General features: G+C 42.2%; 1 protein-coding gene across 5 annotated transcripts in view; it reads right to left on the reverse strand.

The window, feature by feature from the left end:
- Nucleotides 1–22,103, reverse strand: part of spire1b (spire-type actin nucleation factor 1b) — a 48,914-nt gene that overhangs the window by 2,790 nt on the left and 24,021 nt on the right. Inside the window, exons 5-17 of one of the 5 annotated variants that reach the window (XM_071469239.1) lie at nt 13,828–13,899; nt 13,578–13,667; nt 13,309–13,473; nt 12,722–12,808; nt 11,142–11,271; nt 10,529–10,570; nt 6,727–6,890; nt 6,518–6,611; nt 6,155–6,297; nt 2,206–2,343; nt 1,941–2,011; nt 1,792–1,819; nt 982–1,274 (exon numbers count right to left, since the gene is read on the reverse strand). In XM_071469239.1, the coding sequence (XP_071325340.1) occupies nt 982–1,274; nt 1,792–1,819; nt 1,941–2,011; nt 2,206–2,343; nt 6,155–6,297; nt 6,518–6,611; nt 6,727–6,890; nt 10,529–10,570; nt 11,142–11,271; nt 12,722–12,808; nt 13,309–13,473; nt 13,578–13,667; nt 13,828–13,899 (1,517 nt within the window). The other 4 variants (XM_071469241.1, XM_071469240.1, XM_071469242.1 and 1 more) reach the window with 4 other exon arrangements.

Below are 22,103 nucleotides of genomic sequence, written 5' to 3' on the forward strand. Positions count from 1 at the left end.
CTACATCTTCATCCTCTCATGCTGAACTGAGGGAAGAGTAGACACTACAGTGACTCACTATTGCAGAGTAGTATTATGAGATGGGATGGGGCTAGCTGGTTAGCTAGCTGGTTAGCATGCTAAATTCAGCAGAAGAAAAGTGATACAGAAGTGAAATAGAAGAACAACGAACATTGCTGTCCACCTCTGGAGACAGCTCTTGGTGAGTAAAGGAATAGTTTGATGCTAATGCTTAATGCTTGATGCTTAACATGTTCCCAGACATGCGTGATTTATTCACATATATATTATATGTGCTAACTATGGCAGTGACATTAAGGCTATGATCAAAGTCAAGTTATAATTAAATACATCACTAAATATACAGTTAGTTGAAGTATTAGAAATGTAACAGAAAAAGAAATCTCAAGTTTCACACATGCTTTGATTTCTACTCAGTTAGTAAAAAACGAAAAGCATTATACTTTATATATTTTCTATTTCAGGTCATCAAATAAATACAAACTTTATTATATTTACCAGCTCAACTGATTATTATCATCATTGTTATTATCATTATTATCATTAAATTATTGCCTTTTTTCACATACATTTCCAACTTTCAACATCTAGATCAACAAGAAAGGCTTGAAAAAGGCCTGGGTGTTTTCTAATTCTTTATTGCCTAATCAGTATGTACAATATGCATCTGACTTCTCATCTGGTAATAGCAATTTTCATCCACTAGATGTCAGTGGCAGTGTATTGATTGTCCAAAGATACAAACTGGATGAAGAGGACAGGTTGTACAGAAACAGCAGCAGTCCTGGCTGAGGGCCCTTCCCCTTATGTTTTACTAGTTTTCCTATGAGCTTTCTGTCCTGGGGGCCACTGTGCAAAATCTCTGTGCCAGTAATAATAATGAAAACAGAAACGTCTCTATACAGTAACACACACTATTGTGAGTCTGAATAACTGAGTAATTGTGTTCATTGCTCTTACTTGGACATGGTTTTCTGGATGCCGTGGCGCTGTGGGCTACTGGAGGATTTGTCAGATTTAGCAGCAGCTGCTGCTCCAGGAGCTTTTCCAGCTCCTTTCGATGCTCCTGCTGATGCTCCTCTCAAAGTGGGGGACTCTGGGGCCCCTCCCGCTGCTGATGGCCCCGGCTCTCCAGCCAGAGAGAGTCCTTGTCCCATAGCAGCCATGGCACTTATCCTCTCCCTGGGGAGGGTGTTGGTCGAGCCAATGGAGTAGATGGGCAAACTGGAGTAAGGTTTTGATGGCAGCCGCATCTGTTAGAAGGTGAGGGTAAGAACATAAATAATAAGGAGCACAATGATCACTGAGAAACAATAGTGAGGCAAATTACCCTTTATAATGAAACCTCAGATTCTCACTTCACGAGTCAGAGAGAGGTTATAGGCCATTTTGCATGTAATGTAAGCTATTAAATATGTTATTGTTTGTAAGACTGTTATATACTGTGAGTATATGTGAGACTGTCATGATTGAGAAGAAACAGCCAGGGGGAAGTGTGAGGGTCACATCTTTATCGTAGAGTAAAACAAGCAGCAGAATCTCCTGAGCAGCCAGGCAGCTGATTGGCTGATCAGTTCATTCTCTCTCTCTCTCTCTCTCTCTCTCTCTCTCTCTCTCTATTTTATTTTATAAATTCTAAATTTATTTTGTATTTTATGCCTTTTTCTTGCTATTATTATGATGATGATTATGTTTATGATGATGATGATTATGATGATGATGATGATGATGATGATGATTATTATTTTTATAAGAAAACCTACAACTTACCTTTTTGCAACACTGTGAACACACAGGCCTGCAAAGAAAAGCAAGAGAGAGAATGAATAGTAAGTGGTGAATTAAATAATTTATTCTTTCTTACATAATCTGAATAAAAATCATGCCCAGAATTTTAATAATGATTTAAAATGTTTTACTTTTTGCAAAACTCGCAGATGTAGGACCAGGTGAAAAAGGAAAACCTTTTGGTGCGACAGCAGAAGCAAAGCTGCGAGAAAAAAAGAGATGAAGAAAATATTAGAATCAAGAGCAATTAATACAAGCATTAAATAATTTGATTAACACTACTAATCTCTTTCATTCTCTTTACCTTATGGCAGAGTCAAGAAAGGTACAACCCTGCGTATCCACTTGTTGTTTTACACTTGACATGATCCATAAAGAGATTGTCCTACAAGTTACCTTTCCTTTCTTCATGGCGTTGTAGATTTCTTTGTACTGCTGGAACTTCTCCAGCTCTGCCTTAACCAGCACCTGTCTGATGTGCATCACCTCCTCCACCGTCAGAGACAGACACTCCACCGGGAAACAGAACTCCTCCTGCAACAACACACACACACACACACACACACACACACACAACAGTGAGCAGCCCTGGCAACAGGAGATTCAACACACAGGACTCAGTGTTTATCATTCAGTCCACAAGCAGCTGTCCCTCTGCACCTTTCAGAGCAGCCTGCGTGGGTCCAGGCTACATTTGGGTCATAAAAATGTCTCATTACTCAGTGAAGAAAAAGCCAGATTAAGATTCAGAGTGGAGCTGTGATGTGCAAACAACTGGAGTGATGGGAGGACACGTTTCCAGCAGAGGTGCAGGGAATCACAAACTGGGAACTGACTGTCTTGAAGGACTGTTGTAGCCTGATTGGAGTAGTTTGTTAAATCATATTTTTTGTAACCATTTACGTCACTGTACATTGTTGTACAAATTTCACTAGTAGGTCGTTTGTAGTTATTAAATATTCTGAAACAAGGACTTTCTCTCAGTAAAGAGGAAGATTGGAAATCACAGCCACGATTGTCTGGTTTCATTTTCTGGAATTTAGCTGGTGGGAGCATTGAGTTTCAGAGGAGAGTGAACATTGGACTTATGTCGGATTTGCTTTCATACAGTGACCAGGGTAGGGTCGAACTAACTCTACATGAATACCTATGTTGCTCTCTGCCTGCTGGATGTGTAAATAAGCAATTGCCTGCTAGTATGTTTGCCATTGCAACTTTATGTCAGTGTTGTGTTTACAGCTTGTTCCACTGCCCCCCAGTGGTGAAACAACCAAAATGAAACAACTAAACACAATAAACTAAAGGAAAACGTGTTAAATTTTTTTCTTTTTAATTTACCAAGGTGTCTCAAAATAGAAGGTTAACTGATTTCACACCTAAAGGTCAGAGTAACACATGGCCTGTGAAAACAGTTGTATAATGTGTTGTGTGATTTGTCAAGTCTAAGAAAATAACCCTGAAGATATCATCAGGGTTGACTGTGGGCTAAAGTTTGCAGAGTTGAAATTATGGCAAAACCCTGGAGATGATCAGGTGGGAGGGTGTCAAAAAAAATATCTATGTAAGGTCTATGTAAGAATCACATTTCTAGCAGCTGACCTGGAGTTTAAATGTATGGATATCTCAGCCTCCTCATCAATCTTCAACCTTTCTTAATGGAAGAGCACTAAAGGCTCAGGCACAGGTTCAGTTTCAGGTTTAGGTTCAGGTTCAGGTTCAGATTCAGATTCAGGTTCAGGTTCAGATTCAGATTCAGGTTCAGGTTTAAAACATTCTTATATCAGCAGCAACAACTTGGATGTAAACAAGGTCCAGTTTTCTTCTCTGGTAGCAACCTTGACATGATGGTGAAATCTTAGATTCACATGACTGAAGTGACCAGAGATGCTGAAAAATCTGTTGGTGTGCTGTGTGTTGATCACTGATGCCACTGTGCAGCTCTCACAGGTAAACTGTTAAAGTAAACACAGCTGTGAACTCCCCTGTCAGACAGTGTGGACACGTCACCACCACTCCACCAGTACAGAACAGAACAGTGTTTGAACACAACCACAGCATCTGTGCACAATTCTCTCTGATTGGTTTAGAAAAACACTGGTTTCTTTAGCTTTATGTTTCCTCTGTTCCTCTCGTTTGTATTACTGTTCAAAAAGCTGAAAAAATCATTGCTGCTTTGCAGTCAGTTTGCTTCTTTGCTATTTCTGTACTGTAATTGCTTGTTGCCTAACAGCAACTATATTCACTGAGCTGTTATTGGACAGTTTATCTGTCTCACTCTAATTAAAAGTGTAACAAATGAGCCCTTTGAGGCTCAGAAAAAGCTTTTGTTGGATCCAAATCTCTGCTGCCTTTAGTTTTACTTTCCAGTTTCAATCATGAGCAAAGTGAATAGTTGAGGTGTTTTAAGGTTTTACAGTACCACAGTACAATGTAAATACAATGAGCTCAGTGAAGGTCAACGTCAATGAAGGTGACACTCATCATGAAAAAGAGCTGATGTTAGTATATAATTTTCAGCTGGTCATGGCATCATGTAAAGAGCTTTTTTAACAGTAACACACCATGAGTCACTGACTGACTGCTTTTGTACATGGTAATGCACTGTATTCCCTGCTCATCTCATGACCCCTGACGGCTACAGTACGCTGCTTTGTTACCAAACCAGAGGCAAGAAGGGGAAGAAGCATCAGACAACTTCAAACTGATTTTTTAAATCTTCAGAAATATGGTGAAAAAGGATCCTAAACAGTGTTTTGAACATATGAAAGCCATAGGCCTAAGGCACCATGAACTACAACATCCCCTTGTTTAAATCTATTTTAAAGGTCCCATATTCTATAAAGTGAGATTTCTATTTCTTTTTGATTACAAAGCAGTTCTAGGTTATATATTAACACTGTGATTTCAATCCTGTATATCAAAGTGCTCAGTCCACAGAGAAATGAACACAGCCTGTACTAAGAAACTGAGCCTTAAAATGAGCCGTCAGGACTCCTGTAACTTTGTGATGTCACAACAAAGCAGTCACTGCCCTCAGCCATGCCTCAAGCCCCACCCACCTGGACCCACCATCCAATCTTGCAGCATTTGGTTTCTGAGTGTTTAGCTGAAAGGTGCTAAATTTTTATTTGATCACAAAGAAAACAGTCACCCAATCAGAAGAGAGGTTCAAATCAGACAAATCAGACATTTAACTAATAAACAAACAAATTATTTCTCCTATACTAGAGCGGATTTGATGTAATTTAGCTGTGGATACCTACTTGTGTTGGAGAGTTAAGATGTTATCCAAAGCAGTGAAGTGAATGATATTTGTCATTGTATGATCACAGTTCAGTCTGTACTCAGTCTACCATGGCAGCAGCCTGCTCTACTGTAGGCGAATGGTCTCTAGTGAAGCAGGAAGCATTAGGAGAGGATGGGCAGCTACAGTTGTTATTGCCAGGACAGACTGAGGGCAGACTGGCAAACCTTGGCCGACTGTCTTCCACTGATGTAAATGCTCCTGCACAGAGCAAAAACTGCCTTCATCAACCCCAACGCAAACGCCTCGATAGGGTGGGAGCTCCGCAAAGGGTGGAGAGTGGAGGGAGAAGGGCGGAGGAGGAGGAGGAGGAAGGGGATCCAGGGACGAAATGAGGCTACGGTCCCAACCTGAACGAGAGAAGGTTAAGGTGTGTGTGTGTGTGTGTGTGTGTGTGTGTGTGTGTGTGTGTGTGTGTGTGTGTGTGTCTGGGACAGAGGAAGAGAAGGGACTCTGCAGTGTAACACAGATAAAGTGAGCACACACACTGGATTTGGTGATGGAAAGAGGAGAGGAACATAATCCAGGAAGAGACACGTCACACAAACAAAAGGATGAGAGAGATGACAGTGTGTGTTTAGTTTCAATCCCTCCTCATTTTCCTTCCTGGTCAGATCCTGATGTTCCTTTTATCTACCCCACTCTCCATTTCTCCCTCTATTTCTCTGTCTTATTCAGTTACTGGACAGAATGAGTGTGACCAGGCCGGGGTTGAAACCTTCCCAGGCTCCAGCTCCCTTAAAGAGGCCCACAGAAAGAGGAAAAACAGTGATGCATGTAATTTGCTCTACTGTTTGTGGTTTTTTTTTATCATTGGTGAAAAAACAAGACAATGGGATTTATCAACACAACAACGATTAACAGACAGAGACAAAATATGAAACAAAAACGAGCAGAGAGAAAGATACAAGGGTTGCGATTTGCACAATTTGTGCTTTTATAAATTGTTTTATATACTTTTTCTCCTGATCTAAAAGAAATTCAAATATTTGTTTTATGCTGCAAGAGGACATATGGTGAAGGAAAAGTTGTCGGACTCACCAGAGACTTGGAACTCTGTTTAGACGGCGGCTGAAACTGTCGTACATTGGTTGGGGTTTCCTTCTCGATGGAGTGTCTCCTCTGGGGGGTCTGACGCCTCTCTGGCTGAGGTGTGGAGGAGATGGGCAGGAACATGGGGGGAGCTGGTGTTCACAGACAGAAGATAAGAGATGTACGAGAGGGAAAAGAAGGCAGCTTAGATGGGCTCAAGTACAGATTTAAACAGACACAGCAAAGAGAAATCTTGGAACAACATGGCCGGTGGGGCTGTAAGATTAAAACTAATCGATCACTCTCAGTGTGTGGTTTAGTTGAACAGATGACTGAGCTGTGACAGGGATATAGAAATAATTCCTGACTCACTTTTCTTCCCCAGTGCAGACTCCGGGGATGTATCATCCATCAAAGATGTAGCCACACTGGAGCTGCTGGCTGACTTGCGCCCCATAAACTCATCCTGAATACATGGAATATACAAGCAACTCCATCATTATTTGCTCTGCACATGCCAGATGCAATTCTCCAAAAATCCCACACCCACACAATCCAAACAAACACAAACTCATACTGACATCGGAGTCGGAGCTGTCCAGCTCAGCGAGGCTGGGGGCCTTCAGGAGCCTTTTCCTCTGAGGTGCAGAATGGGATCCGGAGGGTTCGAGTCTGGGAGACGCTGTTCCATTGGTTAGAGACAGAGAGCTGGAAGTCCTCCTGCCCATGTACGGACTAAACTCATCTGTACAGAGCCACACAACAGAGAGTTATTCAGACATATGGAGAAAAAACACTTGAGACGAATCTCAATTCCTCTTATGATTCCTTGCATCCTTAATCTTCCCTCCAAAAAGGTTCTTTTCTGATAATGTGATTTATGAGGTGAGAGGAAAAGATGAATGCTGTTACAGAAGACTGAGTTTTGAGACCCATCCCAAGGGAAAAGAGGGGGAGGAGGGGTGAGTTAAGTTGGTCTGAGGGGAGGCAAAGGAGCAGGCCGGTGTTACACACAGAGCATGGATGCCTCTTTAATGAAATATTTAGACACTGAACTCCTAAAATAGGACCGTTTCTCCTGACATCTCTTCATGCTATATTTGTTGGGTGGAGCTAAACCCTTGAAACCAAATTCTCCAATTCACTAACAAGGTCATTGTGTACCGACAGAGCAGTCATTGGTCTAAACACAGAAATGCCAACCACATGCTGAGCTGCCTGACTCTAACTGTGATTTCTGGGAACCCAAAGTGAACAAATAAAAAAGAAAAACCTGAAAAGAGGGTTTGGAGGGAGGGGGTGTGGGAAGGGGAGACAAGCAAGTGCTGCAAAAGGGAGATAAAGAGTCGGAGCTGATAGGATCTATTGGATCCTTTCAGTCTCTTTCAGCAACCACATGAGCTGATCGTCTCAACAGGAGCTGTGTTTCTGCTTCTAACCGTCTCTCTACCCCGTCAGACACCTAAAGACAAACCAGCCGTATGTAGCCATAACTGTACACTCTACCTGTGTCTTGGCTGGGGCTTATATTCAAATATTCAAATAGAGGAGATATTAGTTTACAGCCAGGGAGGCAGACAGACAAGGCCACTGGGTTAAAGGTGAGCAAGGCCTTCTGAACCACAGCGGTGCTCATACTTTACCTAGTCCTGCCCGGAACAAATCCTGAGGCATACTGCGAGTTTTGCCAAAACCTAAAAGGGGACACCTCCTTCATTAGGATAACTACAAAATCATTTGCCTGTACCGTTAGATCCCGATGATCTGTGATGATCAATGCATTATCCTATCATTTAGTGTGCACATTTTAGCTGAAACATTTTTCTTTTTAAAAGAATAGTTTGATATTTGGGGAAATACAATCATTCTTGTCCCGTGTCTGGAGCCAGGAGGTGATCAGCCTGTGGAGATTTCAGGAGATCAGAGGTGTTGGTAGGTTCATTTTTCTTCTACTTTAAACAGAGCCAGGCTAGCTCTCCCACCCCCTTTTCCAGGATGTGTGCTAAGCTACGCTAATCACCTCCTGGCTCTAGCTTAATATTTACTGTACAGGCACAAGAGTGGTGTTTATCCTCTTATCTAATTCTCAGCATGAAAAGCAAATAAGCAAATTTCCCAAAATGTCCAACTATTCCTCTAGATTGTTGGCATGTTGAAGTTCCAGTTTTGGGGAATGAAAGAGACAAACAACAACCATCAAACAACAAAACAGACCCAGAAGAAGCATGGTACATCACCAGCAATCATGTAACAGTAGTGCTTTAATCTTGTGAGATGACCTTTTCCTTGAAGTCATATTTTTCTTGTTACAAGACAAGAGCTTTAATCATGGTCATTAAAGTGTTAGTGGGTATGTACAATCTCCCCATAAAATACAGAGCGAAGGAGGATCAAACGGCTCCCTCTGTACAACAGGGGAGGTTTGTACACACACACACACAACACATTATTGGACAGTATGAATGAGTGAGCATGAGGTGATAAAGCTTGTGGTGTGATGGGAGACACTGGCTGCAGCAGGAGGGAAGGTGGAGCATCATTCTGTGTGCAGCACATCAGGCGACACACACTGCACCCTGATCAGACTCCACATTACAGACCCTTTTGTATAAAGTAGATGACTCTTGGAGACACGGAGGAGACAGTTACTGTTCCTTTTCAGTCCTTGATTCGGGAGGCTGGCCGCTCAATTGTACTTGAGATTCACATCACAGCAGTGTGTGTGAGGGATGGTGTAGTCTGCAAAGTCAACGCTTTTCCTGAGTGTGTAGAGATCAGCGGCAACAACGACTGTATGAGCCGTCGACTCAACACTCCTCTCATTCAGTATGTTGTGAACGGCAACATTATTAAAAGATCTCAAATGTGCTGAGCTAACAGTAATGTTATTTCACAACTGCACATAAGCATAAGCTGCACTCAACAGGAGTAAATCTAAAGAAGAAGAAACAGTGATATTATACATAAAACTCAGCTGGATAATGTTACATAACTTAAACCATCACGGAGCATTAATTCAGTACCTAAACACTGGCTCCCTTCCATAGCACCCAGAGCAGCAAAGCCCTTTAAATATCCCAGTCCGCCTGTGAGGCAGTATGATGTGTTTGAATCAGCCAGGCAGAGTTTAATCTCCTCCTTTAGGACAGCCAGACGCTAATGGGAAGTTAGGATCCCCTCCTCTGACAAAAACCATGGACAGTGAGTAGCGTAAATGCAATCTGGCTCATGTTACTGAACAATAACAATCAGCTTGGTGTCTGTTATTTTGTAGAATTAAAAAATGGAGAATAACTTTTATTTTTCAAAAGAAGACATCAATAGCGAGACACACTTTTAAGTCAAAAATCAATGTCTTGTGCACTGTAATGAGATTTAATTGCAGTTTTAAGTTCATTTTAAGACACATGTTGATATATGCCCTGAAAGTGTTACTTGTCGCTCTGGTCAGTAATGACCACAAAGAAATCCCTTCCAAAGGCAATTTTCATGTAAGTGATGTGTAAAAAGACTATTTTTTATTCACTTATTTTCTCTGACTAAACACTGGCTAGTAGTGAGGGTAGTAGTGAGTAGTTGCCGATTTATGTGACATTATGTAAAGAGCTTGTGTGTAATAAGCTACAGCTCCAGACTACACCTTTTCAACCAGTACCGTTATGTTTTATTTCTAGCTCCTTTCTCTTTTTATATAGTGGATTTATCAGAGCTTTTCCACTGAAAACAGCTGCTGCTGGACACAAGGCTGGTGAGAGCCAAGGTTGTGGTCTGGAAAACCAAAACAAAGATGCTAAAACGCTTCATAAAGCCCTACAGATAATTCTCTGAGCATGTGTCACACCTTACACAGCATCCACTCAACTGATCCATTGTTAACATACACAGAGATACAAAAAAAACTTGTTTTTATTTAGATTTCTCATGTTTCATTTAATCTATTAAATTGTATTCTGTGTAAATTTTATTTCCCAACGCTGAGGTCTAGATGCTAAAATTTGTGAAACTATTTTATTGAGCAGCATATGAAATATCTGCCATGCGTTTTCAATTGCAGACCATAAACTCCAACTATGTAAGTTGTTAAAATTCCCAAATTTCCTGTATAAATACTGAGGATGTCACAGTGTCATCAGTTTGCTCTCATCAGTGTCCTTCCGCTGACCTGTGTCTCACATCACCATGTTTCACCTCCACAGGCCACAGCCCACCATCACCAACCACTGAAGCATGACATGAAATGTGTGCAGATGTGTGTGTGTGTGTGTGTGTGTGTGTGCGTGTCTGAGCTGGGAGAGCAGATGAGCAGCCACAACACAGAGGAGAACAGAAAGAGATAATAAAATAAAAATAAAAAAGCCAGGTAAGCAGCGAGGGAAACTTTACCTGACGCATCAAAACTGAAAGACATGCTAAGTGGCCGAATTACTGCAACGAGAAACAGTCATGGCATCGGGCGGTTATTGCTGTGATTAGAAATTAAGGCAAGACTTAATACATAAAAAGGAGGTCATCTTCTTGCAGGGGTATAACATGCTTATTGTCTAGTATCAGATCACTGAGATCTGGGAGATAATAGGATTTTAAATAGACCACAGCCAATGGTCAGAGATTACAGCCTTTCAGGAACAGTAATAGCTTCAGTATTGTTAGTGTTAATGGAATTGCAGACACTTAGCATTATTATTCATGTACAGCCTTCACTATATTGCAAACAATATAGTCAACAAAACAATAATAGGCATTAGTTGCAACACAAATATGAAAAGTTCGGCAGCATTAGCTAAAACAGCAAAGAGCAGAGGCACAAATAACAGTGTAGTAAATAATAGATAAGTCTGTTTGTTGTTGATTTGCACATGATGCTCAGCAGTTTGGAGGATCAGCTCCATACTTCATCATAAAAAAAAACATACTTTTTAGAGTGAAGTATGGTTTCATGTGCATGTGTGTGCAGCAAAGGTATAAAAATAACAAGAGCTGAGGCGAGTTTCCTTACCCAGCCTTCCCCTGCGGACTGGGTCAGGTGACGCCGGTCGAAGTTTCCTCTCCGCTTTGATTTCCTCCATAATCCGCTCATGCAGGGTGGGAGGAGGCTGAGTCTGCGGCTTCAGCTTGCGAGCTGACACCTAGCACAGATGATGACAGGTGAAGGATTCGTAATGACACAGAGTAATTAGTGTGAAAGACAACAACTGGCGAAAACAGAGAGCCGGCGGGCCTGATCCTCAGCACCTCCTCATCTCCTCCAGTGGCCTGCTGAAACAGCACCTGCTCCTTCTGATGGAAGATTCCTATCAACAGAGAACTGATGAACGCAGCGTTTCACTGACGTCTCACTGCAGTGAAAGCTGCAACAGTCATGTTTTTACCAACAGGCTGCACTTGTTTTTTAATGACAAGGACAAATATGTTTAACATAAATTAGAGACAGAGTGTATATTGTGTAGTTTGTTTACCAGAGAGCACAAGCAACTGTAAAATGTCCAGCTCACTTCATATCTGCATCACAATTCTCAAATATCAAATATCAACTGGGGTCTGTTTTTTTTTTAATATTCATTTCACAATCAACATTTTACATAGCATCAGTATTATTACAAATAGATTCACATATGCTTATCCTTTCAAAACATTCTGCAGTGTGTTTGATAATCATTTCATAGCCAGGCTCCTCCAGAGGTCTTGTTTTATAACAATAGCTTTAATTATTTACAGCTGAATATGGGAGCTTTCACATTAGATACTACAAAAGGTTAAAGGGGGAAGGAAAAAGGGAAAGAAAACAAAAAGGATAAAGAGCAAGCTCATAGATGCAAAAACACATTACATCACATTATTTATTGGATCAAATCAGTTAAAATACTCAGTCCACAGTGTATAATTCTATCAGTTCACTCAGAATGAGTGCCTCTGCTTTTAGCACTTCCTTGTGAAAGCCTTTTTACCTGCTGCCAGAATTATTTGTATCAATTCATTATTGATATATTCCACCCTTCAAATGAGAGGTCAACCACATACACAGCATCACATCTAAAAGGAATGTGGACCACAAATATGTTAATAATGTGTTTATGAACTTCCTTACAATAAAGCACTAACCTGGCAACTGTAGACAATATGGAAATGATTGGTGTTACTTAACCCACACAGTCTCTAACATCTCCCACCACTTCCCTGATGTAATTTAAAAAACCTTATAATATTTTTCCAACAGATTTCCATGTAGTTGAACTAGCATGAGGGGTATAATTGAGTCCTGGAAATAGTCTCGTACAGACTAGACTATTTCCAGTATAATGTATTTATACATTATAATGAACTAGCTAATGCAAGTAAGGTAATAAAATCTAAAATTAGTCAAAGGTATTTTGGTTTATTAGCATTAAATGTGTTGTTTTTTATAAAGTGTTGTATCTGAGTTTAGATTCAGGATGATAACTGCATAAACTACATCAGACATGTTTACTGATTAAAAGGCAGTGCACTGGTCTATTCTCACTGATCAAGGTTTTCATTGGCTGTGCATGGATGGTGTCTAGTATGATATTTAAAACCTCTGCCTTTAGTTGTACTCACAGGGTTGAGAGGTGGTCTGGACCTGATGAACTCCAGGATGACCTCATGAGCGCTCTTCTTTAACCTGGGTGGGATGTCTCCATTCACCTGGAACAACAGCCAACACAACAGGGTATAAAACAGCATGACTGAAAGAGAGAAACTGCTTGATCCCTTAATTACCTTATAAGTACTCATGCAAACCTAGCTCACAAATAATGCTTTTCACAAGGTTATTTATTAAGCAGTGTGTGACATTGATTTGATCAATTGTTTACTCTGTAAAAAATAAAAATATAAAAACATAAAAAAAACAACTGTGAAAAATGTTCATCTCAATGTGATGTGTAAGATATTCAATTGAAATTGATATTAAAGGCAGCAAATTATGCAGCAGCTGTTTGATGTAATGACTTATACAATCAACTGAATTGAATATGACTACTTGATTAAACTGACTGATGCCAATTTGCATATTGCAACATGTATGGCTGAGATTAATCCAAAACAGCCGATGACGTAGCACTGTTTTCCATGACCATCGTGTTACAGCTGACTGAAACAACAGTGGCATTTGCTTGTATGTGTTCTCTGAATTGGACGCTCACCATGACTTTGCGCAGTTTGTAACGTTTGGACCTGATGTCGTCCATGAGCATCTCATAAGGAGTGAGCTGGTACTCGATTGGCAGAGGGTTGTACTGACGCTCCTGCACCTTCTTCAGCTTGACTCCTTCACGCAGGTCCCTCATCACCTGGACCCAGAATCGAGCCTGACGGAGGAAGCAAAGGGCAGCATGGGAAAGAAGAAGCAGGGAGCCCAATGACCCTTTGAATGTGAATGTATGTGGACAATAGCAATCATCTGTGCTCTGACCTCTCTGTGCACACAGAATAAGGAGGGTTCATCAAGGGGAGTGGTTCTATCCACCTCAACATGGTTCCTGAGAGGTTCTTTTATCACTGCCTATTTAGAGTGGTACATGCATTTGTATAGATGTCTTTATGTAAACATGCAGTGATGAAGAATAGTTGATATGACACCAAAAAACACCCCCTGAGCTTTAGGTTAGTAAGACTTTGATATGGAGAAATGATGAGATGAAGCTGGAGGTCCTGTTGCCTACCCAGTCAGCATTCTGCAGCTCGTTCAGGTCTCGACCGGGCTCCCCTGACGACTCCTCCATCTTACGGAGGTTCTGGTGAAAGGAAAAAGAGACAGTTTGGATATAGAGGAAGAAATGAAAAGACAGTGTGTGGTATCAGGAAAGAAAGAGGCTATAAGGGAAAAAAAGAGACAGCACATGTGTCATGTTGTGACCCTCACACTCCCCAACTCTTTAATGTGTAAACACGAGCATGTAAGCAATGTAATTGTGAGTTAGCAAAGCAACCTGCAATGTTTTACCAACCACTATTTACATTTACTTGAAAGAAATTTTGACATACATTATTCTATTATTATTTTTTTTTAGAAGCACCTTTGCCTCACAGAGCTGCTAGCTTGTTCCCGAACAACCCGTATCAGCCGTCAAACACAAGAGAAAACCTCAACACAAGTTCACTTTTTCTGTGAGGACATGTCCCTGTTTTCAGGCAGTCAACAGTAAACCCAGCTGCTCCACCCTGACACCCGTGTGAACCTGCACAACGTGAGGCCATTAGACTGTTGGACAACACTGTGGGCCGGACCGACAGCCTGTCTGTGGGAAACAAGGAGCTAAACCTGCAGTCCTCTGCTGCTGCTGTCAAAGTTCAATGAATAATGTGTGTGTGTGTGTGTGTGTGTGTGAGAGAGAGAGAGAGAGAGAGAGAGAGAGAGAGAGAGAGAGAGAGAGAGAGAGAGAGAGAGAGAGAGAGAGAGAGATGGATAAGGAGATGGAAACAAGATGTAACAAAACGTGTGCAAGCATTTTAAAGCAGTACACAAACAGAAACTATGTTTATTGTGGTTCATATTTGTGGTCTTCTTTTCACGTCACAGCAGAGGTGGGTTTGATAAGACAATCATGGGAGTCTGCCCAGCTGATCTCAAAGTCCCCACCCCACTGGGGAAATCACAATCCAACATCACCCTGCCAGGGAACAGCTGCCTCCACTGGACTGCAGGCTCAACGCATCAGTTACATAATGTCCCTCATAACATAATGCATTTTTCTGCATCATAACTCTGCATGCCTACAGTACATACAGTAGCCCATTTACACAAGGTTATGCTGAAGTGCTTAATGGCTTATAACAGCCCATTAAATTAAAACATGGCTAATACAGCCAGTGAAGAGCGTAAAGAGAGATTAGTGCGTTTGCTTTGAAACCCCATTATCTCATTGGTATGAGCAGCATGACTCCACATCACATCAAAGCCACATATTTCCATTTCAAAAGGTTGATTGAGAAGTGTTCTCTGCACGTGATGGAGACGGCATTTTAATTAAAACAAACCTCGTGTGGACAAAACCAACAGTCTTACTGCTACAAGTCCTCATGAATAATTAGGGCAATTACCAACTATGTCTACGGCCCCATTTTTTCTAGTTGGTAGCTCTGCTCTATGTGTTATTTGTTTTTAGCTCTCAACAGCACTAAACCATGAGCAAACAGGAGCCAGAGTTGTTTCTGTGAATCACCAATAATTCAACAGCTTCTGTGAATCTCCAGCAGCAGGAGGCGTCTTTGTGGAGAGACAAAGCAACTTGGCTGTTAGCAGTGGACGGACAGAGATGGACCCATCTGCCAAACAGACTGGGGGGTGGGGGTGTGACGGCTGCTTATAGCCCATCTCACTCCTGGGTATCTCACACCACACACACACACACACTTTATATATGTTTATGTAGCTATATTAACAGAGTGACAAAATCACACAAAAGATACACACCACACCCATGAATCCTGCTCACACAGTGTATGACTGAGTGCGTCCATGTGTTCATGAATATGTAGTCACACACACACACACACACACACACACACACACACACACACACACACACACACACACACACACACACACACACGGTTTTCCCATGGTGTTTATTGCATTTTTAACTTATTTGAGCAAAATGCTAACATCAGGATGCTCATATACTCACACTCACACTGACAATGCTGGCAGATAATGATACATGAAAAATTTGAGAATCATCAAAGTGATTACAAATCATGCTGTAGAGCAGTGGTTCCCAACCTGTAGGTCAGGGCCCACTAGTGGGCCATGGCAGTATTGCAAGTGGTCCAACAAATCATTTGCAAAACAGTACAATTTTGGTAAAAAGGTGTCATTATGAAAAAAAATTAAAATGAAAATGAAAACACAAATAATGTTTTTAAGTGTTTTAAAATGAAGGAATCTTTAAAAATGTTTAAAACTCCTTTCATTGTGTTTTTCATCTCATTTTAAGGCCCATCACTGTGGTAAGCCAATGATAGGAACTTTTATGTTTTCACTGGCTGGACCACATCAAATACTTGTTTGCTATCTCAGTGTGACTGTGTGCTCATGATTGTTCAATCTTTATCATTTAAATAAAAAGGGCTCTGAGAACGTATTATTTGGCCTCTGTATTGTCACGAGGTCAGATCTGGGCTGAGATTTTCATGTGGGCCATGAGCTGTAGAGGCCTTGAATGTCCGCACATTCATGTCATGGTAATCCACGTAATAGTGGACACACAGACAGAAGACTGAGGGACTGATGTAGCCATCAGTAAAGCCATGGCATTAGTGTGGCTAAAACGGGGAATAAGATTCAACCAACAAAGCAGGATAAAATAATAATAATTGTGACACAGTGTTTGCTTTTCTTAAGAATAAGTTTTCAAACAGGATGTTTTATTTGTCTTACATCAGTTTAAATTCTTGTGAGAAAGAAAGACATGTGTCAGTCTGTTTTAAGAAGTGCTCTATGAAATAACAAACATAGTGATGTTGATCTAAAAAGACTGCAGTATCTACATTTCCTCCTTTTTAAGCTTCTTTCTCAGCACTCTCCACCCTGCAGTACGAGTCCTCTCTCTCTCTCTCCTCTCTATTTTCTAGCAGAGAGTTATGTAACCAACCAAATCCCCTTTATTCATTCAGATGCATTACGCACACTAAAAGGGCAGCAGCACTAGTGCATAGCAGGAAGGAACCCTGAGGTGGAGGACACACACACAAACACACACACAAACACACACACACATACACACACACACACACACACACACACACACACACACCCCACTCCTCATGGGAAATGTTCCAACCCACAGCTGAGCTCCAAAATGTTTCTGAAGGAAAACAAAGTTCAGAATGACGCCTGCACGTCTTCATGAATGGACAGAAGAACAAAAAATTAGAGAGCCTGTGTGACCACAGAATGTGGTTTTGTGTTAAGAGGAACAGCCTCAATGTGAACTTGGGGAAAATGAAAATGAGTCAATAATGCATCTGTGATGAGAGAATCACACTATCAGCTCCTATTCATTTTCATTGAGCAACAATTCAAATCTATTCAACAAGTGGAAATCAGTGATTAAGACGCATTTTTACTGTTGAAATGAAATAGTCATGCAATTTTTATTCTCCATTATCTGCAAATGGAGCCTGAAAGTGATTCTGTGCAGTGTGTCCCTGCTAATCACCGATCACTGAGGAAAGTCTTTGTGAATATGAACACATGATCCATAACAGACAGCATGCCATTAATGCATCGAGGGGGCATTAATCCTTTGTGGTATGTGGGCAAGTTGGAAACAAGACCCTCACACATGACTGTTTTTTATCATGCCTGTCTGAATATCACCTCTGAGAGCCTGAACTCAGTACATTTGGCAGAGTGAGAGTCGGCATGTCTCCAGCTATTGTCATCTCTGTCTGTCATGTACCACAGACATGTCACTCCCTCCTCACAGTGGCCCAGTTCAACCTGTCAGCCAGCAGGGTGTTCGAGCACAGCTGTCTCAGACTGTTAGGACAGTACAACCCTTGGTCAGTTTGTGCCAGAGCTGCTGATGACTAGCTTTTTGTGCTGTTACGTGCCACGCAGGGGCATAGTGTTTTTTCTTTGTTGTTGTTTTCCTCCTCCCTCTGTTTCCTGTTTTCTCCCTCACCTAGTTTCCCTCTAGGTGCTGATGAGATGATTGGATTGCACCTGAGCAGACTGGAGGACGGTTTATTGGTCCCCAGGCGGTCTGAGTGGCCAATCATCTGCCAGGGAGTTGACATAAAGGGGAGCCTGGATGAGGAGATCTTGCTCGCATTTTCCCTTGATTGCCCTACCAGACTGCCTGTGTTGTGTCGTGTTGACTACGATTGTTATTTCAAGGTTTGTGTGGGGGAGAAAGGATAGGTAAGTTGGGGGTACCCTTTACATTTCCACCACGTAGTTTTGTGTTGTCTCCAAACACTAGGTTAGTGGTGGGTGCCACCCTGTGTTTTTGGTTTAGATCAGATTTGACAGGTTTTCTTTTGTGTATTTTGTTTCAGTCAGCAGTTAGGGGTAGGCCTCATTCTGTTTTATTGGTTTTCATTCCTTTGGCACACCACCTTCACCTCTCTCCCCCCACATTTGTTAACCCCGCTTGGCGTTTTGTGTTAAAGTTTTACGTTTGTACAATAAATAATCAAACTACCCTCTGGCTCATTAAAAAACCTTGATTGTCCTGTTTACTGTCCCTGTTCACCCCTAGACTCCACCAAAGGGACGTAACAATTGGGGGCTCATCCGGGATACTATTTCCCTGAGCTGTAAGACGATCAAGAGTTTTGATGAGTCATTGTTGTTTCGGCAAAGAGTACGAGAATGGGTTTTGATCTGCAGGACTTTATTGAGAATCCCAGTTTTGGTAAGGTAGATTTATGTCGCAAGGATGATTTACTGTCTATAGCAGCACACTTTAAAATTTCAGTACAAAAGTATGGCATTAAAAAGGAAATCAAAAACAAGATATTGGAAAAGCTAATTGAGTTAAATGTCCTCACGGTCCCAGTAGACGATACACAGCCTAAGGCTGAGAGTTCTCTTGATGGTGTTTCTTTTGCTAGATCAGGTGTTTCCTCTCCTAGAGATGAAGGGGAACAGGTTGCACTGGCTACTCCTACAGGGCAGATGGCTGAATGTGAGGCTCCTCCTGCTACTTTGCCTCGTTTTGAGCCTTTCTCTCCAGGGTCCCATGGATCCAGTATGGATGCCAGGCTGAAGGTTCGCTTAGCTCGCCTTCAGCTAGAGGAAAGGGAGAGGGTGCGTAAAGCAGAAAATGACCTTCGACTCCAGGTACGCAGGCTTGAAATAGAAGCTGAAAAAGAAGTCAAGTTGCGGCAGCTTGAAGTAGAGGCCCTGAGAATTTCTTCTGGGCAGACGTTGCCACATTCATCAGAGAAATCTGCAATTTCACACACAAACCTTTACAAACAAGGTTTTGATGTTAGTAAAAATGTAGCTTTAGTGCCGACATTCCGGGAGTCAGAGGTTGACTCCTACTTCAATGCATTTGAAAGAATTGCTACTGCGTTAGACTGGCCTAAGGACATGTGGCCTATCCTACTTCACTGCAAGCTAGTAGGTAAAGCACAAGAGGTGGTGTCATCTCTCTCTTTAGAGGAAAGCTTGCAATATGATGTGCTTAAGGAATCGATTCTGCGTGCTTATGAACTTGTGCCAGAGGCATACAGGCAGAAATTCAGGAACCATAAAAAGTCCAGTGGGCAAACCTTCGTTGAGTTTGCACGGGAAAAAGGTGTTCTCTTTGACAAGTGGTGTTCTGCTAACGGGGTTAAAGAGAGTTTTGAATCCCTTCGCCAGCTAATGCTATTGGAAGATTTTAAGAATGTTTTACCAGAGAAAATGGTGGTGTTCCTAAATGAACAAAAGGTAGCTACACTGCCTAAAGCTGCTGTCTTGGCTGATGAATTTGTTCTAACCCACAAAAGCGTGTTTTTGTCTTCCTCCCGCTCAGAAAGAGTTTTAGTATCACATCCTGGAAGACCTGATCCTGGCCACCCTCCTTTAGGGAAAGATAAGGGCCCACCATCACCTCCCCGTGAGGCTCGTGAATGCTTTTATTGTCATAAAAAAGGGCACATTATTGCAGATTGTCTCACTCTGAAACGTAAACAGTCACAGCCTAACTTACCACAGCCTAAAAGCATGGGCTTAATTAAGACTAAGCCACCAGGCACTGAAAGGTCACAAAATGACATTGAACCTGATTCCTGTTTCAAACCCTTCATATTGGAGGGCTTTGTCTCACTTACAGGGGATCCAAAAGAGCAGCTGCCAGTAAAGATGCTGCGAGACACAGGAGGCTCTCAGTCCATTATCCGAGAAGGTATATTACCTCTGTCCTCCAAGTCATCCTGTCATTCAAGTGCAGTCATTCAGGGGGTTGGAATGAATTTCATACCTGCTCCTTTGCACCGTATTCATCTTCAGTCTTCCTTGGTTAATGGATTCTTTAACGTTGCTGTACGACCTGCTTTGCCCATTAATGGTGTCGATTTTATACTGAGTAATGACCTAGCTGGGGGCAAGGTTATGCCAGTCCCTGAAGTAATGGACCATCCTGATTTGAACGTGGAGTCTGCCAACACCTCACAAACACTTCCTGATATTTTTCCTGCTTGTGTGGTTACCAGAGCCCAGTCGAGAAAATATGGCCTTGACTTATCTGATTCTTTTCTGGGTGCAGAACAGTTTCCTGATGTAGTGACTAAGTCCAACAGTCCCTCCGAGGCCGAGCCAGTGGACATTATGTCATCTTCCCCCAGTCCAGGGGTTGAAAACTTGCCAGCCACCAGAAAGGAATTCATCACGGCCCAACGGGGTGATATCACTCTCATCAAATGTCACTCCTCTGTTCTTAGTCAGGAAGCCGCAAAGCAGAAGAAAGTGGCCTACATCCTTGATAATGGACTGTTGATGTGCCGCTGGGCTAGTGATGTGTCAGAGGATGAGGACTGGGGCGTGGTTTATCAGGTTGTAGTGCCTACAGTTTATCGTTCCCAGGTGCTATCCTTGGCTCATGATCACCCATGGTCGGGACACATGGGGGTCACAAAAACCTATAACAGGGTCCTTAAACATTTCTTCTGGCCAGGACTGAAATCTGATGTTGTTCAGTACTGTCGTACTTGTCATGTGTGCCAACTTGCTGGTAAACCAAATCAGGTGATCCCCCCTGCTCCTCTCTGTCCCATTCCAGTAACAGGTGAACCCTTTGATAGGGTGATTGTTGATTGTGTAGGGCCGCTGCCGAAAAGTAAAACTGGGAATCAGTTTCTATTAACTATAATGTGTGCTTCCACTAGGTTCCCAGAAGCTGTCCCACTGCGGAAAATCACTGCTCCAGTAATCACCAAGGCCCTGGTAAAGTTCTTCTCTGTGTTTGGTCTGCCAAAGGTGGTCCAAACCGACCAAGGCACCAATTTTAAATCCAAGGTGTTTGCACAGGCCCTGAAATCTTTAGGCATTAATCATGTAACTTCTAGCCCTTACCATCCGGAAAGCCAGGGGGCACTCGAACGGTTCCATCAGACCATGAAATCCATGCTGCGGAAGCACTGCAATGACTCCCAGAAGGATTGGGATGATGGTGTCCCCCTTGTTCTGTTTGCTGCCCGTGAAGCAGTACAGGAGTCACTGAGTTGCAGTCCAGCTGAACTAGTGTTTGGACGTGAGGTCAGAGGTCCATTAAAAGTCCTTAAAGAACATCTGTTCATTCCAGAGCAGAAGGTCAAAAGCATTCCAGAGTATGTGGCCAAGCTCAAAGAGCGCCTCCACCTGGCCTGCTCTTTGGCTAGGGATGCCCTGGCCTCTTCCCAAATAAAGATGAAGCAACACCATGACCAGAAAGCAGTGGCTCACTTGTTTCAACCAGGTGACAAGGTTTTGATTCTCCTACCTGTACCTGGCTTTGCTCTCTCCACTAGATTTTCAGGTCCGTATGTGGTAGAGCAAAAACTGAGTGACACCAACTATGTTATCAAAACCCCTGACCGCAGGCGACAGACCAGGGTGTGCCATGTCAACATGATGAAACGGTACCACTCCCGAGAGGCTAAAGATGGGCCATCAACATCCTATGGTGAGACTGTTGTCTCACCTATGGCATCCATCTCCGAGGGGAGCTCTCCTGCTGCTGATGATGGCTTAGTGATGCGTAATGCCACACCACAGGGGGCAAGACTAACTAACACTGAGGTATTGTCTGATTTGCCTCACTTTCTGTCTTATCTCCTTGATAACCAGTATGCTGACATTTCGAGGCTTATATCCGATTTTCCAGGCCTTTTCAGTGACATTCCCTCCCAAACTCCTGCCATCACTCATGATATTATTTTGACTAACCCTATGCCAATCAAACAGCAGGCCTATCGGGTTAATCCAGCCAAAAGAGAAGCCATGAAAAAGGAGTTTGAATAT

This window comes from Trachinotus anak, unplaced genomic scaffold (genome assembly GCF_046630095.1).
Source record: "Trachinotus anak isolate AG129_WGS33_773 ecotype Australia unplaced genomic scaffold, CSIRO_AGI_Tana_v1 ptg000032l, whole genome shotgun sequence".
Taxonomy (NCBI): domain Eukaryota; kingdom Metazoa; phylum Chordata; class Actinopteri; order Carangiformes; family Carangidae; genus Trachinotus; species Trachinotus anak.